Source organism: Meleagris gallopavo, chromosome 7 (assembly GCF_905368555.1).
Source record: "Meleagris gallopavo chromosome 7, MGAL_WU_HG_1.1, whole genome shotgun sequence".
Classification (NCBI taxonomy): domain Eukaryota; kingdom Metazoa; phylum Chordata; class Aves; order Galliformes; family Phasianidae; genus Meleagris; species Meleagris gallopavo.
In genome coordinates, this window is record NC_139410.1 from 10,692,051 (window position 1) to 10,704,494 (window position 12,444).

Sequence of the window (12,444 nt, forward strand, 5' to 3'; positions counted from 1 at the left end):
TTGGGGAACAAGGAACTCAGCAGCAATTGCCTCTCCTGTCCTCTACCAGCATGTTGTGTGTTGTTAGCTAGTCTTGCAGGTGTGTTCATCTAAGCATTGCTGTTTAGATGACTTTTAGACTCATACAACCATACTGGTTCTGTTTATGCTGTCTTCTAATGGCTGTGCTGCTCTACACCTGGAGACAGGATGAGCGCTGTTGTTACAACTGCTGGTAAAACAAGCTGTGTGTTACCTGAAGGAAGAGAAGGCCTGTGCTCCTGGAACTCAGGAACGTGATTCTACGCCAGATGTAAGTAGTTTTTAACCCATAACTTTGTTGTCTGTACCAGAATACATGGAGTCTTTATGAGGTGATACTATAACTAAGTTCGGAAGAAATTACAACTCTGATACAAATTTAGGAACTAATAGTTTTACAACTCTTAATAATAATAAGAGGGTTGTGGGTAGCAGTGCAGTGTCTGGTTGGAGGCCTGCAGCTAGTGGTGATCCCCAGAGGTTGCTGCTGGGTCTCGTCTTGTTCAACATCTTCATTGGTGACCTAGATGAAGGGATAGAGTCCATACTGAGCAAGTTTGCTGATGATACAAAGCTGGGAGCCAGGCCAGCAGGTAGAGGGAGGTGATCTCTATCTGCTACTCTGGTGAGGCCACATGTGGAATACTTTGTCCAGACTGGGCTCCCAGCTTCAAAAAGACAGGGATCTCCCTAGAAGGAGTCTAGTAGAGGGCCACAGAAATGAATAAGGGCCTGGAGCATCTCCCATATGAGGGAAGGCTGAGCGCTGTGAGGGACCTGTGACTGTTCAGTCTGGAGAAGAGAAGGCTGAGAGGGGATTTCATAACTGTTTATGTGGTGTTTAGGTGGTGTGCTACGGTAGAACAAGGGGTAACGGGTAGAAAATGGAACACAGAAAGTTTCATGCTGACACAAGGAGGAACTTTTCTGTCAGCATGGTGGAGCACTGGAACAGGTTGTCCAGAGAGGTTGTGGAGTCTCCTCTGGAGGTACTCAGGACTTGTGTGGATACACCTCCTGCCTGTGTGACCTGCATAGGGAACCTGTTTAGCAGCTGGGTTGGGCTCGATCTTTAGAGGTCTCTTCCAACCTCTGCAATTCTGTGATTCTGTGGGTGGGGAAGAAACGTAGTACACATGGATTGATCTTTCCCTTTCCAAAGCCATGTTTCTGCAGAACAGAATAGTCCTAGGGAAGGTGTCAGCAGCCCCAGGTCTGGGCCATCTTCCTTAACTGCCATGCTGTTGTTGCTTCACGATCAAACCCGTCTGCTCCTGCTTATTGAATTCAGAAAGCACCAAAGCAAATGACATTTTTCTATCAGCCTCGGGAGCCGGCTGCACGCTGTTGCCGCTACGTTTGTGCAACGCAGCCGCCGTCGTGCCGCTGATCACCAGCCGCGGCACGCGTTTCGGGCTCGATGGGAAAGAGGCGTTTACCGACGGGCTGGACGGGGCTCTTGCAGCTCGCTGACGCCCGGCTGCGTTTCGCGGCTCTGCTGCAGGGGCCGCTGCAGCGCAGCCGGGGCGGCGATGCCCGCGCTCACACCGCGCCGCCAGGGGCGCTGCCGCCCGCGGACCGTTCCACGCGCAGCGCCGCGCGGGGGGAGACGGCAGGGGCTGCCGCGTGTGACGCCGTCGAAGGGCGCGCGGGTGCGTTCGCCCCCCGGGGGTCCTCGAGCGGACGGCGCCGCGGACGGGCGGGGGGCGCGACCAGGTGCCGGGGGTCCGCAGCGCCGGGGCGGCCACGGGCGGGCGGTCCCGGGGAGCTCGGTCTCCTCCCCGGAGTCCCCTGCGGCGCGACGCGATGGTCCGTCCTGGGCGGGTCGCACCCTCCCCCTTCTCTCGCGTCGGTTCCGCCCGCAGGGTTCTGCCGCCGCCGCTCCTCTTCATCGCTCGCGTTCGCCTCCGCTCCGGGCCCTCGGGCGATTTCTCTCTACCTTAAAGTCGGTGAGCGGCGGCGGGCGCCGGGCCAGGGTGGCGGCGGCCGCGCCGATCGCGGCGGGGTGGGGCGTGGGGAATCGCTCCGTGCCTCCGCGCGGGCGGCGGCCGAGTGCCGCCGGGTCGCGCGGCGGGACGGGGCCGCTGTGCGGCGGGAGGCGGGGGGAGCGCGGGACGGAAAATGGAGGCGGCGGGAGGAGGAGCGGAGCGCTGCTGCGCGGGGCTCGTCGGGAGCGGCGGCGGGGGGAGCCCGGGCGACGCTGAGAGGTGCGATGTGCTGTGCTCCCGCGCAGGGCGTCTTTTATGAATCAAAAGCAGCAGAAGCCGACGCTTTCGGGGCAGCGCTTCAAGACCAGAAAGAGAGGTAAGGGGCCGCGGCCTGGCACCGCGCTGCCTCCTGCACAAGATCGTCGCGAGCGTGGCGCCGGGTGCCGCGTGGGGGAGGGAAGCGGCGAGCGGGGCCGCGGCGGTTGCCGTGACCTTGGCTGGAGGAACGGGTCCCGTGGGCCGCGCCGCGTGTTCACCGCGGCCGTGCGGAGCTCCAAGGTCGCGGGTGGCTCCGGCGCGGCCTGCTGCGGGTCGTGCTTAGCGAACGGCGTCTGAACGGGACGTCGGTGTGGGGCCGCTGGGAGCTGCGCTGCCCTGCAGTGCCGTGCGGGGATCCGGTTCGAAACAAAGCGGCGAACCGGCCAAGGGCTGTGCGGTGCCCGTATCTTGTCGGGGGCCCTGCAGGCAGAGCTAATGGCTGAGGGAGCCTGAGAAGCAATGCGGGATGTGGTTGTTGGATGCTGAAGAGCTGGCGGGGTGCTCTGTGATTCCCATCTGTATGGGAACCGTTAGGGCATGGCCTAAGGCGGTGATTGAGCACCTGGTGAAGTGGTGTAGCCGGCCCTGGGAGCACAGGTGGAAGTAATGTGGACCCTGGGTCCACCCCTCCCTAACCCCATTTAAGGGCTGGCAGGAGAAGTATCTCTTCTCGGACATCACCTGCTTTAGAGTGCTCGGGGAGCCCTGATCCTCTGACAGGGATCAGCGATTCCTTCTTTATTACCAGATTGTGATAACTGCCTTTCTTGAGCAATCTGAAACTGGTTTAAAGCAGCTGTATCTGCTGCCTTCTACCCTTACTCCACCTAACACCCGCTGGTGTCCTCGTGGTGTTCTGGGTCACGCTGAGGTCAGTGAGGGTGCGATAGCCACTGAAGACGTAATGGAGGGGCACAGAAGTACCTGGTTGCACATGGAACTGACTTTATGTCTTTTAACCATTGTTTGGCTTCCAAGCAATCCTGCGGTAATGATGAGTTTCATAGATCTGTCCTGGAAAATAACTGCTTCACCGTTTTCAGATCTCCACCCTACTGTTAGGGCTGTGTTGTAACTTGCACTAAATGTAAGGACACTGACATGCCCCTTAGAAAATCATTTATTCAGGTGTTAACAGTGTTACCTAAGCTGTTAGTGTTTTAGTAAAGGCTTGGAGGAGAGCTCTTATATTATTTGAAGGCTTTTCTTCCCATGGTTTGCATAATCTAAGGACAGACTGAATTGAATAGAGGTGAAGACCTCTTTGTGTAAGGTTGCCTATTAGTTACATGAGTGCTGTGTATTGTGCAGTTTGCTCCAAAAGTAATGCCTCCTATGTATTTCCGTGGAAGCTACAGCAGATACAAAGAGCACAATAACACTACTTGATAGAGAATATTCTCAGCTACAAAATGCTATTTTCCAACACAGTCACAACCATTAGTTATGCTTTTTTTTTGCCAGCAATGAACAAGAACTTGCATGTTGCACTCATAAAAACCTGCACTGATGGAGGTGACTACTGTCACTACTGCTGAAATGCAGCACTTTCCACCTCTCTGTTCTCACATCCACTGTTTGGTCTCCATGAATGTTCAGCAAGTGTTGATGAATGTCAGTGGATGCCATTATTTCTACATGGAGGAATTCAGTGACACACCTTTGCTTCATCCACACTTCCCTGTCAGGTGCCTTTTTGTCAGACTGCCCCTCTGCTGCCATCTGTCGCACGGCAGCAACATGTGATGGGATACTGGTGGGGAGGTTCAGCCTCTACTGCTATACCACCAACATCCACATCTGGTGTTGTGAGACAACATAATAAAATAGGAGGCACTACTTTCAGATCAGCTCTTATAACTATGTGAAAAGGCCATGATCAAATTATTTATCTTAAATATAAAAATGTGTTCTGCCTTAAAATAATAAAAAAGAGTTAATTATTTAATGTGCATTTAAGACAAAGAGGTTAGCTCAGATTTCTGCATTTCCCTCAGGCACTCAAAAGGCAGTAGCTTTTTGTTTACTTCCAGCTGAAGAAGAGGTAGTCTTCATGGCCAGGGAGCACAGCCTGCATGTGTTAACAGGATGCAGTGTCTCAGTCAAAGTATTTCATTTGAAACAGTGAGAGACTCAAAGGTCTGAAATGGTACTTGAGTAACGGGGTCAAACATATGAAATTGTAGGGTATTTGTTAGGAATTACCTTCTGGTGTGTGGCTAAGCCTTTGTTTTGGGGGAAGAGGTGGTGGTCATGTGTGAGCAGGGGTATAAGAATCAAACTCAGAAATCAGATAGGTTTTCTTAGGTTCAGATAATCACAAATGACTGCTCTGCTTAGTGAAAGGACTGAGAAAATCATTGAAAGGTAAATAAAGTATGTTTTAGCTTGAGTGTAGAGATGATAACACCAAAATTTGTTATTACTGGCCATTGAAATTTGTTCTAGGCTACATTGTTATGTTACTATTTGTGACCATGGTTGTCTCGGGAGGCTGGAATGTTCACAGTTGTTTCACTTCAGAACTGTTAGTGTATAGTTTTCCTTTTGTTTTTCTAGGACAAAAAGAAAAAAAAAAACTTTTCACATGTTTGGGGACCAAATAAAGTGTGACAACTTTAGTTCAACAAACACTTGTCTTTGCAGATGAAAAAGAGAGGTTTGACCCTACTCAGTTCCAGGACTGCATTATTCAAGGTTTAACTGAAACTGGCACTGACTTGGAGGCGGTAGCAAAGTTTCTTGATGCTTCTGGTGCAAAACTTGACTATCGCCGCTATGCAGAAACACTTTTTGACATCCTGGTGGCTGGTGGAATGCTGGGTAAGTACTCTTTGATGGGGCTGCTGTCTGATTTCGTTTACTTGACTTTTGACAGAAGCTTGCAGTTTTCTGTCACTATACAAACTCTCCCAGGGAGCACGCTGGATGTGTAGAACAGGGTTTGTTATCTGTAGCAAACTACGAGTATCCCAGGCCTAAATTGGCAGTCAGATTATTGCAGAAATACTCTGTATACCACACCATGCTTTTGCTTGAGATAGTTTGCCTTCTTGAAAGTGTAGGCTATACAAATTTAGATTAAGGAGAGGCATATTGGATTTAAAAAATTTTTTTTTAAACCAACAGTAGATTTTGTGTAATGAAGTGCATTTCTGCTAATGGGAAACAAATGCTTGGTTCATACTCCTCATCTGTGGTCATAAAACCAGTGGAGTTGCCCTGGAGGATTCTGACTTGATTCTGTGTCTTGTGCACCCTTCCCTGTTCTGCAAAGTAACATTGTTTGCAAAAGAAACTGCTGTGTCTTGGAAGTGCTGTTTTAAGTTGTTTGTGGCTAGCAGCAGTGAGGGCATAGTGGGCTCTTAGTATTTGTGTGGGAGAGAGAAATGAGGTTGTTGCCAAGTCAGCAGAAAACATGTGAACTGAGCAAGTGAAATGTGATGACTGAAGATATTGTAAACTCATACTTGTGTGTAAAGTGCAAAGAATGGAAGGGATGCTGACCAACCAGGCAAGATGTAGATGAAGGTAAATGAGGTTGAAAAGTGTTAAGAAAGATGCAGTTCTAGATTTAGACTGTATGTTTGACTGCTGTTCAGTGAGAAGGGATTCAAGTGGCAGGGAACTGTTTAAAATGCAGGGTGTGAAAAGGGCTCATTCTGTTGTCTACCTAGACAGAAACAGTCCATCTGAAATTGTAACATTTGTTGCCCTATGTATTGCGGTGGGGATAAGGACTTCAATGAGAAACTTGGCAGTAATAGAAGACTTTCTGTAATATGACGGAATTCAAAGAACCTAAATGCAGAGGGGAGAAAGAGGGATTATCAGATTCTGGGCTCCAGCCTGACCGTGTGGCAGTCCTGCGGTGGGGCAGCTGGTTTGGGAGGGCACCTCTGCTGCACCTGCAGAGCTCTGCCACTGATACTGGAGAACTGTCAGGTGACTTGCTCAGAGAAATGCCAAAAACAAGGCTTTCAGAATGGCGCAATGTAACAAAACACGCTTGCTTATCTGAAGGCTGTGTGTTGGAACAGTGCTATGTAGGCTGAAATTACTATGCAATGTTTGTTTTGGCAAAAGCCTCTCTTGCTGATGTTACAAGAGCTGGTTGCATGAGAAAGTAGGTTTGTCTGCCACATGGAGCATCACTGCTTGGACATCTTAATGTACAAACTGGGGGAGATTGCATTCTAAGTCTTAAGACCACTGTGTGCTATGTTAGGAAATGTTTTTTCTCAGAATGAGACTGAGGGAGAAAATGCATTACTGCATTAGTGGTGATAGAAGGGACCTGTGTTCAGCTTGCTCTGTATAACAAGCAGAAGCAGCTGAGTAGACTAGTTTTGGTCTTTAATCAGACACGGACGAAATAAGAACATGCCACCTCTTAAAATTCTTAACACTAGTGTTTAACTCATCTTGAAGTCTTGTTTCTGTCTACTGCAAAACAAAAGGATCTCCCTTCTATGTAAGATGGCATAGAATTGGATCAGAGGTTGTTCTGACACTGAAGTTGGTGACTGAAATTTACTGTTCTGAATCAGACCGTATTAAACTGAAGAAGTATGTTGAAGAAGCATCTTCTGATTTTTTTTTTTTTTTTTTTTTTTTTTTTCAGTCTAAAAAGCTGAAATGAGCTTTCCATGCTCAAGTTTTCAGCTCATCTCAAAGGCACTGAATTGTGAATATGCATTTCTAGGTGTTTAATCTCCTGTGGTGACTTGTTTGGTTATTTAAGACTGATGTAGAAAGCAGCATGATTGCAGAAGATAGTAAAAAGTTATTAGGATTAAGCAGCTTCAGTGTTTTCCTTTAAGAGAAGAAGAGCATGTATAGTCATATTAACTTGCTTGGACATGAACAAGATGTGTTGTCAGTCATTTTAGGTGTAGGGGGTTGGAATATTTAGGTGTTCCTATCTAAGTTACCAATCTAAAGTTTAGTGCATCTATAGCAGCAGAGCACATAGAAATGCAGGGATGTCTCTCTAGTGATGTGGTTCTTCTCTTTACCATGAAAAGACAACATATTTTTCACATTATGAGTATTTGATTCTTATTGAGGAGTCACAGCACTAACACTGAAACCCTTCCTTAGCCCCAGGTGGTACCCTGGCAGATGACATGACACGCACAGATGTCTGTGTATTTGCAGCACAGGAAGACCTAGAAACCATGCAAGCATTTGCTCAGGTGAGTCCTGAAATGAGTATAATTTTATTTAAACCTTTCTGTAGTCAAAAATGAAATGTTTGTGTAGTTGAAACTTCAGGTTAAAAGAAAGTGTATGGCTTGAAGAAGCCTCCTGGGAACCTCTTGGCTTTGGGCACTGTAGAATGGTACTCTTCTAAGCTGGAAGTGCTCTAAAGGAATTCAGACCAACTGTACTGAACTTGATTCCTAATTCAAATTAAATGATAATCCAAAGCATTTCAGACACACTGTCTCTTTTCAGGTTTTTAATAAGCTCATCAGGCGTTACAAGTACCTGGAGAAAGGCTTTGAAGATGAAGTCAAAAAGGTATGGAGTAGACTTGTTTTGGCAGAGAGATGGGCTTTCATATCCTGCTAATTGTCATTATATGGAAGAGTTATATAATTGATTATTATAGTAAAACACAATCTTGTTAATTGCTGAAGAACAGCAAGCTTGTATGACTATTGGAGAAGACAGTGCCCTAGCAGTGCTGCTGGTTGAGTAATAAAAGCAAGCATCTAGCATGGATGTCACAACTCTTCTTCTGCTTGCAGTTGCTGCTGTTCCTGAAAGGGTTCTCAGAGTCTGAGAGGAACAAACTGGCCATGTTGACGGGTATTCTGCTAGCCAATGGAACACTTAATGCATCAATTCTCAACAGTCTTTATAATGAGAACTTGGTAAAAGAAGGTAAGTGTTGCTGGTCTTCTGTAAGAGGAATGATGATGTGAACAGAATGCAAAGCTTTACTGTACGTAGAAGGAAACCATGATGACAGTATGCCCCTTAGCAAAGGTAAACATGTTGGATCACTTCCTTGGAAGGTCTTTAGAAACTTGTCGTTTAGGAAACTTGTGCACAGGGCTTCTCTGCACAGTGCTGGGGGCTGTAGTCACTAGAGTTGCCCTGCAAGTGACTACTGTGTTCTGAAAAAGGACCTCTTAGTGCAGAAGATGCTTGGGCTCCTTCTTAAATTGCAGAAGTGAGAGTTGAGCTTAGTGCAGAGAAGCTCTCACGATGCTGAGCTGTGAGAGGAGTCCAACAGGCCAGCAGCAGTGTCCTCAGACAAAAGTATTGCAGGCTGCCTGGGCCACTTCTGAGCACAGCTGTCACTTGGGTCAGGGGGTGACAATCTATGTGTCTTGTACTTACTGGGTTCCCTTTGTTTTGAATTTCAGTAATATATGGTTTCTGTTTCACAGGTGTTTCTGCAGCTTTTGCGGTCAAGCTCTTCAAATCGTGGATAAATGAGAAGGACATTAATGCAGTGGCTGTCAGTCTTCGTAAAGTAAACATGGATAACAGGCTAATGGTGAGCCTCCCTGCTGCTAATGATTCACTTCTGAAGGCAGCTTGGTAAATAGCTCCTGCCAGCAAAGTACTTGACATGCTTCTCTTTTGAAAGAGTTGTTTACTTTATTTTCAGGAACTCTTCCCAGCCAACAAACAAAGCGTAGAACACTTCTCCAAGTACTTCACTGAAGCAGGACTGAAAGAACTTTCTGAGTATGTTCGGAACCAGCAAACTATAGGAGCTCGAAAGGAGCTGCAGAAAGAACTTCAGGAGCAGATGTCACGGGGAGATCCATTTAAGGATGTAAGTACTTGTCTGCAGGCAAGGTGTATATGCAGCTGTTTTTTTTTTTCTTTTCTTTTTCCTCTGTAGGAATGTAGCTCAAATTATCTGAAATGCCATAGTATTTAATGCTAATCTGAAGAGGATACACATCCAATTGCTGAGCTCAGGCACCTAGTTCTCACTAGCAATTGCAATAAGTACCAGCTTTACCAGTTTTAGCTTTGTGGTCTTTCCTTAGTGCTCTGAGTCTTGGCCATACTGAAAGCTTCCAAGCTGTCTTTAGAATAGAAGTTTCAGATTAGGTTTTTGTCATAGGTGACCTACATGATGATTTTTTATTCTCTCTGACAGATAATCTTGTATGTAAAGGAGGAGATGAAGAAAAACAACATCTCAGAGCAGACTGTCATAGCCATAATCTGGTCAAGTGTGATGAGCACTGTGGAGTGGAACAAAAAGGAGGAGCTGGTAGCAGAGCAAGCCATTAAGCACTTGAAGGTATTGTAACCATGTTGAGGCTTTTGGATCTCCTGAGGTAGGGCTTGGGCTTCCTTTTGTCTCCAGCTCTCTTTTCAAGTGAATTGAGACCTCTAAGTTCCATAATGCAGAGGCAGCATTAGATGGGGAGCTCTTCCCCTTGCAACTTTAATATTGATTGTTGTTCGAGTTGAGGTAAAAGCAGTACAATTTTGGCAGAAACACTCTTGGAGATGTGTGGAAATTGCTTCCCTGATATGTGGGTTATAAATTTCTAAGCAGAGGCTGATAGAAACTGCATGAAGCCAGTGTAGATGGGCAATAAATGTTAAAAAATGTTATTTGTCTGCATGTCAACTTGTTTTTCCTTATTACAGCAATACAGCCCTCTACTTGCTGCCTTTACTACCCAAGGTCAGTCAGAGCTGACTCTTCTGTTGAAGATTCAGGAGTATTGTTATGACAACATTCACTTCATGAAGGCCTTCCAGAAAATAGTGGTGCTCTTCTATAAAGGTAAATCTCTGTGGGGTTGATTTCATTTTCTGCTTAAGCCTCGATTGCAGAATGGTTTGGTCCTGGTAAGGCCTTCAGGGGAGCTCAGTGCTTTTCCATAACTGAATAATTTTCTACATTCAGTTTGCAAACTTAGAACTCTAAAATACAAGTGGAGGTACTGCGGTCTTTGGCACATGGATAAGTACTTAAGTATAATTCCTAGTTCTTAGACTGAACAGGCAGAGATTGAAACCATCAAGGTGCTTTAGGGCTTCTGCTAAATGGCTATTTAAAAGGTATTACTTAAAGACCTGCTTGTGGGCCTGTAGAAACACCATAGGAACAGAAGGAAAATTGTTGATGTGGAGATTACACTGTATTTGTAAATGGTAACAATTGAAAACAGCCAGTGTGGTGTCCTGACTTCTGTTCTTAGCAGTTGACTGAAGCTTTTCTCAGAGTATGTGAACTCAAATAGCTGTGAAATACTCAAGGCTGTGTTACCACTAGGAGTGAAAGTGCAGCTTCTAGAGGCAGTGCTCAGAAAACCCCCAGTCACCAATCTGAAATGTGTGGTTCTCAGAACTTTAGGACAGGTATGTCCAGCCATCCCCAAGGAACAACCAACAAATGCATGTTGAAATTTCTAGGGGAGGAAGCAAAGGCTGCTAGGCAGGGTTCCTTGCTGATTGGTATTTGGTGTTTTGCCCTATTAACAGCACTCTTGTATATCTTACAGCTGAAGTTCTGAGCGAAGAACCCATCCTGAAGTGGTATAAAGATGCACATCTTGCAAAAGGAAAGAGCGTCTTCCTGGAGCAAATGAAGAAGTTTGTTGAATGGCTCAAGAATGCTGAAGAAGGTAAGCAAAAGCTTAGCTCACAAGTTCCTCTTCACTTAGAGATGCCTAGTGCTAGTGCTTTTTTTTTTTTTTTTTTTTGTCAGCTGGAGGCACTAATGGATTTTCTGAGACTGGGATTGCCTCCAGCCCTGGCTGGAAAAGCAATCCCTGTGGTTTGGGGCTCCTGGGCAGATTGCTGGGGGCTGAACACTGGGGCTGCAGGAGGGCTGGCCTCATGGCAGCACCTGATCAGGGTTCTCTCTTGCAGAGTCAGAGTCTGAAGCGGAGGAGGGTGACTGACCTCTGGAACAGTCCTCAGTAAAGCAAACAGGAGCTGTAAATAAGTGTCATGTCTCATGTGTCCTTCTGATTCTTACATCCTACCTCCCTGTATCAAGCATGATATAAGGGCTCTCATGGCAAATTTATTTTAACTGTTTTCTATAGTTATTGAAATACTGGGTTTAGTTTTTAAAACCATGTTTTAAGTAGGTAGTTTACAGGAGCTATAGATTTGACTCTAACCTGCATTTGTCCTTTCAGTTATATTCTACCTCCTGTATTTTCTACTGTAATAATGCAATTTAAGGCCTTCCACAATTAAATTCATTTTACCTCCTTGGGTTTTTATCTGCATTTGAGTAGACATGATTTGGTAAATGAGATTTATGGCAGTTCTGTTTGCAAATTAAATTGTAAAAAGCCTCTGATGCGATGAGGCCGTGGCTTGTGTGGTAACTTGGTGTGACACTTTAATCCATACTACTTGCTCCAGATAACCTTGTTGATTGTCCATCTTTGTAAAATCTTTGTCATCTCTTTTCCTGTACTTCCAGCATAAAGTAATCTTAGCGTCCAGCTGTTGCACGAGGCACCTGCACCACTGCTGGGAGCTCCTGTGGTGGTGGTAGTGACCTCTGTAGCTAAGGTGGGGTATGAAGAGTGGCTTCTCTGAGCCTGCTGTCACAGCTGGTGGCCCAAGTTCCTAAGGGACTGCACCACTTACTGCTCAGGCTGATATACAGCCAAGGATCAGTTCGCAGCTTCTCTCTCAAATAGTGCTGTTCTGTATGCAGCTGCCCAGCAGCTTTCTAGAGCCCTGACTGAAGGTGCTTGGGCAGGGCTGTGCCTTGCCTGTGCTGTTTGTTACATACAGGACTGCTGGAAGGTAAGCTGAGCAAAACCCTACCCCTGCCCTTACATGGGATTACTTTATGCTGGCAGTTGTTACATGAAACCAGATTATCTGTTCACCAAAACTTTGAATTCTTGAGGGCAATTCTCAGGACAGCAGGTCATTTAGGAGAGCTGGTAAAAACAGGCTGCTGTTGTAAGCTAACAATGAGCACTAGCTGAAATACTCATAACCTGAGTATACCCACTAACATGAAAAAAGACAGTGATGATCACAGTGCTATCTGTTGAATACTACAGTGATCTTCCTTACTTTGTATTTTTTTTTCAAGCAAATAAAGGCCATTCTTACACTTAATGCAGAGTGATGTCTGTAAGCATCTTTAGTTCCCAAGTATTTTACAATTTCTGTGACTTTTTAATAATCGTTTATCTTTTTCCCTTTT

The 12,444-nt window shown here is 46.1% G+C and overlaps 1 protein-coding gene across 2 annotated transcripts; it reads left to right on the plus strand.

The window, feature by feature from the left end:
* Positions 1–1,832: 1,832 nt before the first annotated feature.
* On the plus strand, positions 1,833–12,356 carry BZW1 (basic leucine zipper and W2 domains 1). Of its 2 annotated transcripts, none has more exons than XM_085228342.1 (12): positions 1,833–1,970; positions 2,255–2,325; positions 4,914–5,090; positions 7,371–7,465; positions 7,728–7,793; positions 8,024–8,159; positions 8,672–8,781; positions 8,896–9,066; positions 9,400–9,546; positions 9,903–10,041; positions 10,763–10,885; positions 11,133–12,356. In XM_085228342.1, exons 2-12 carry the CDS (start codon positions 2,265–2,267, stop codon positions 11,162–11,164), a joined length of 1,257 nt encoding a protein of 418 aa, XP_085084468.1. In that variant the 5' UTR covers positions 1,833–1,970; positions 2,255–2,264; the 3' UTR covers positions 11,165–12,356. The 2 variants fall into 2 exon arrangements, with proteins under 2 accessions (XP_085084468.1, XP_085084467.1); XM_085228341.1 differs by having other exon boundaries at positions 1,846–1,966.
* The last annotated feature ends 88 nt before the right edge of the window (positions 12,357–12,444 follow it).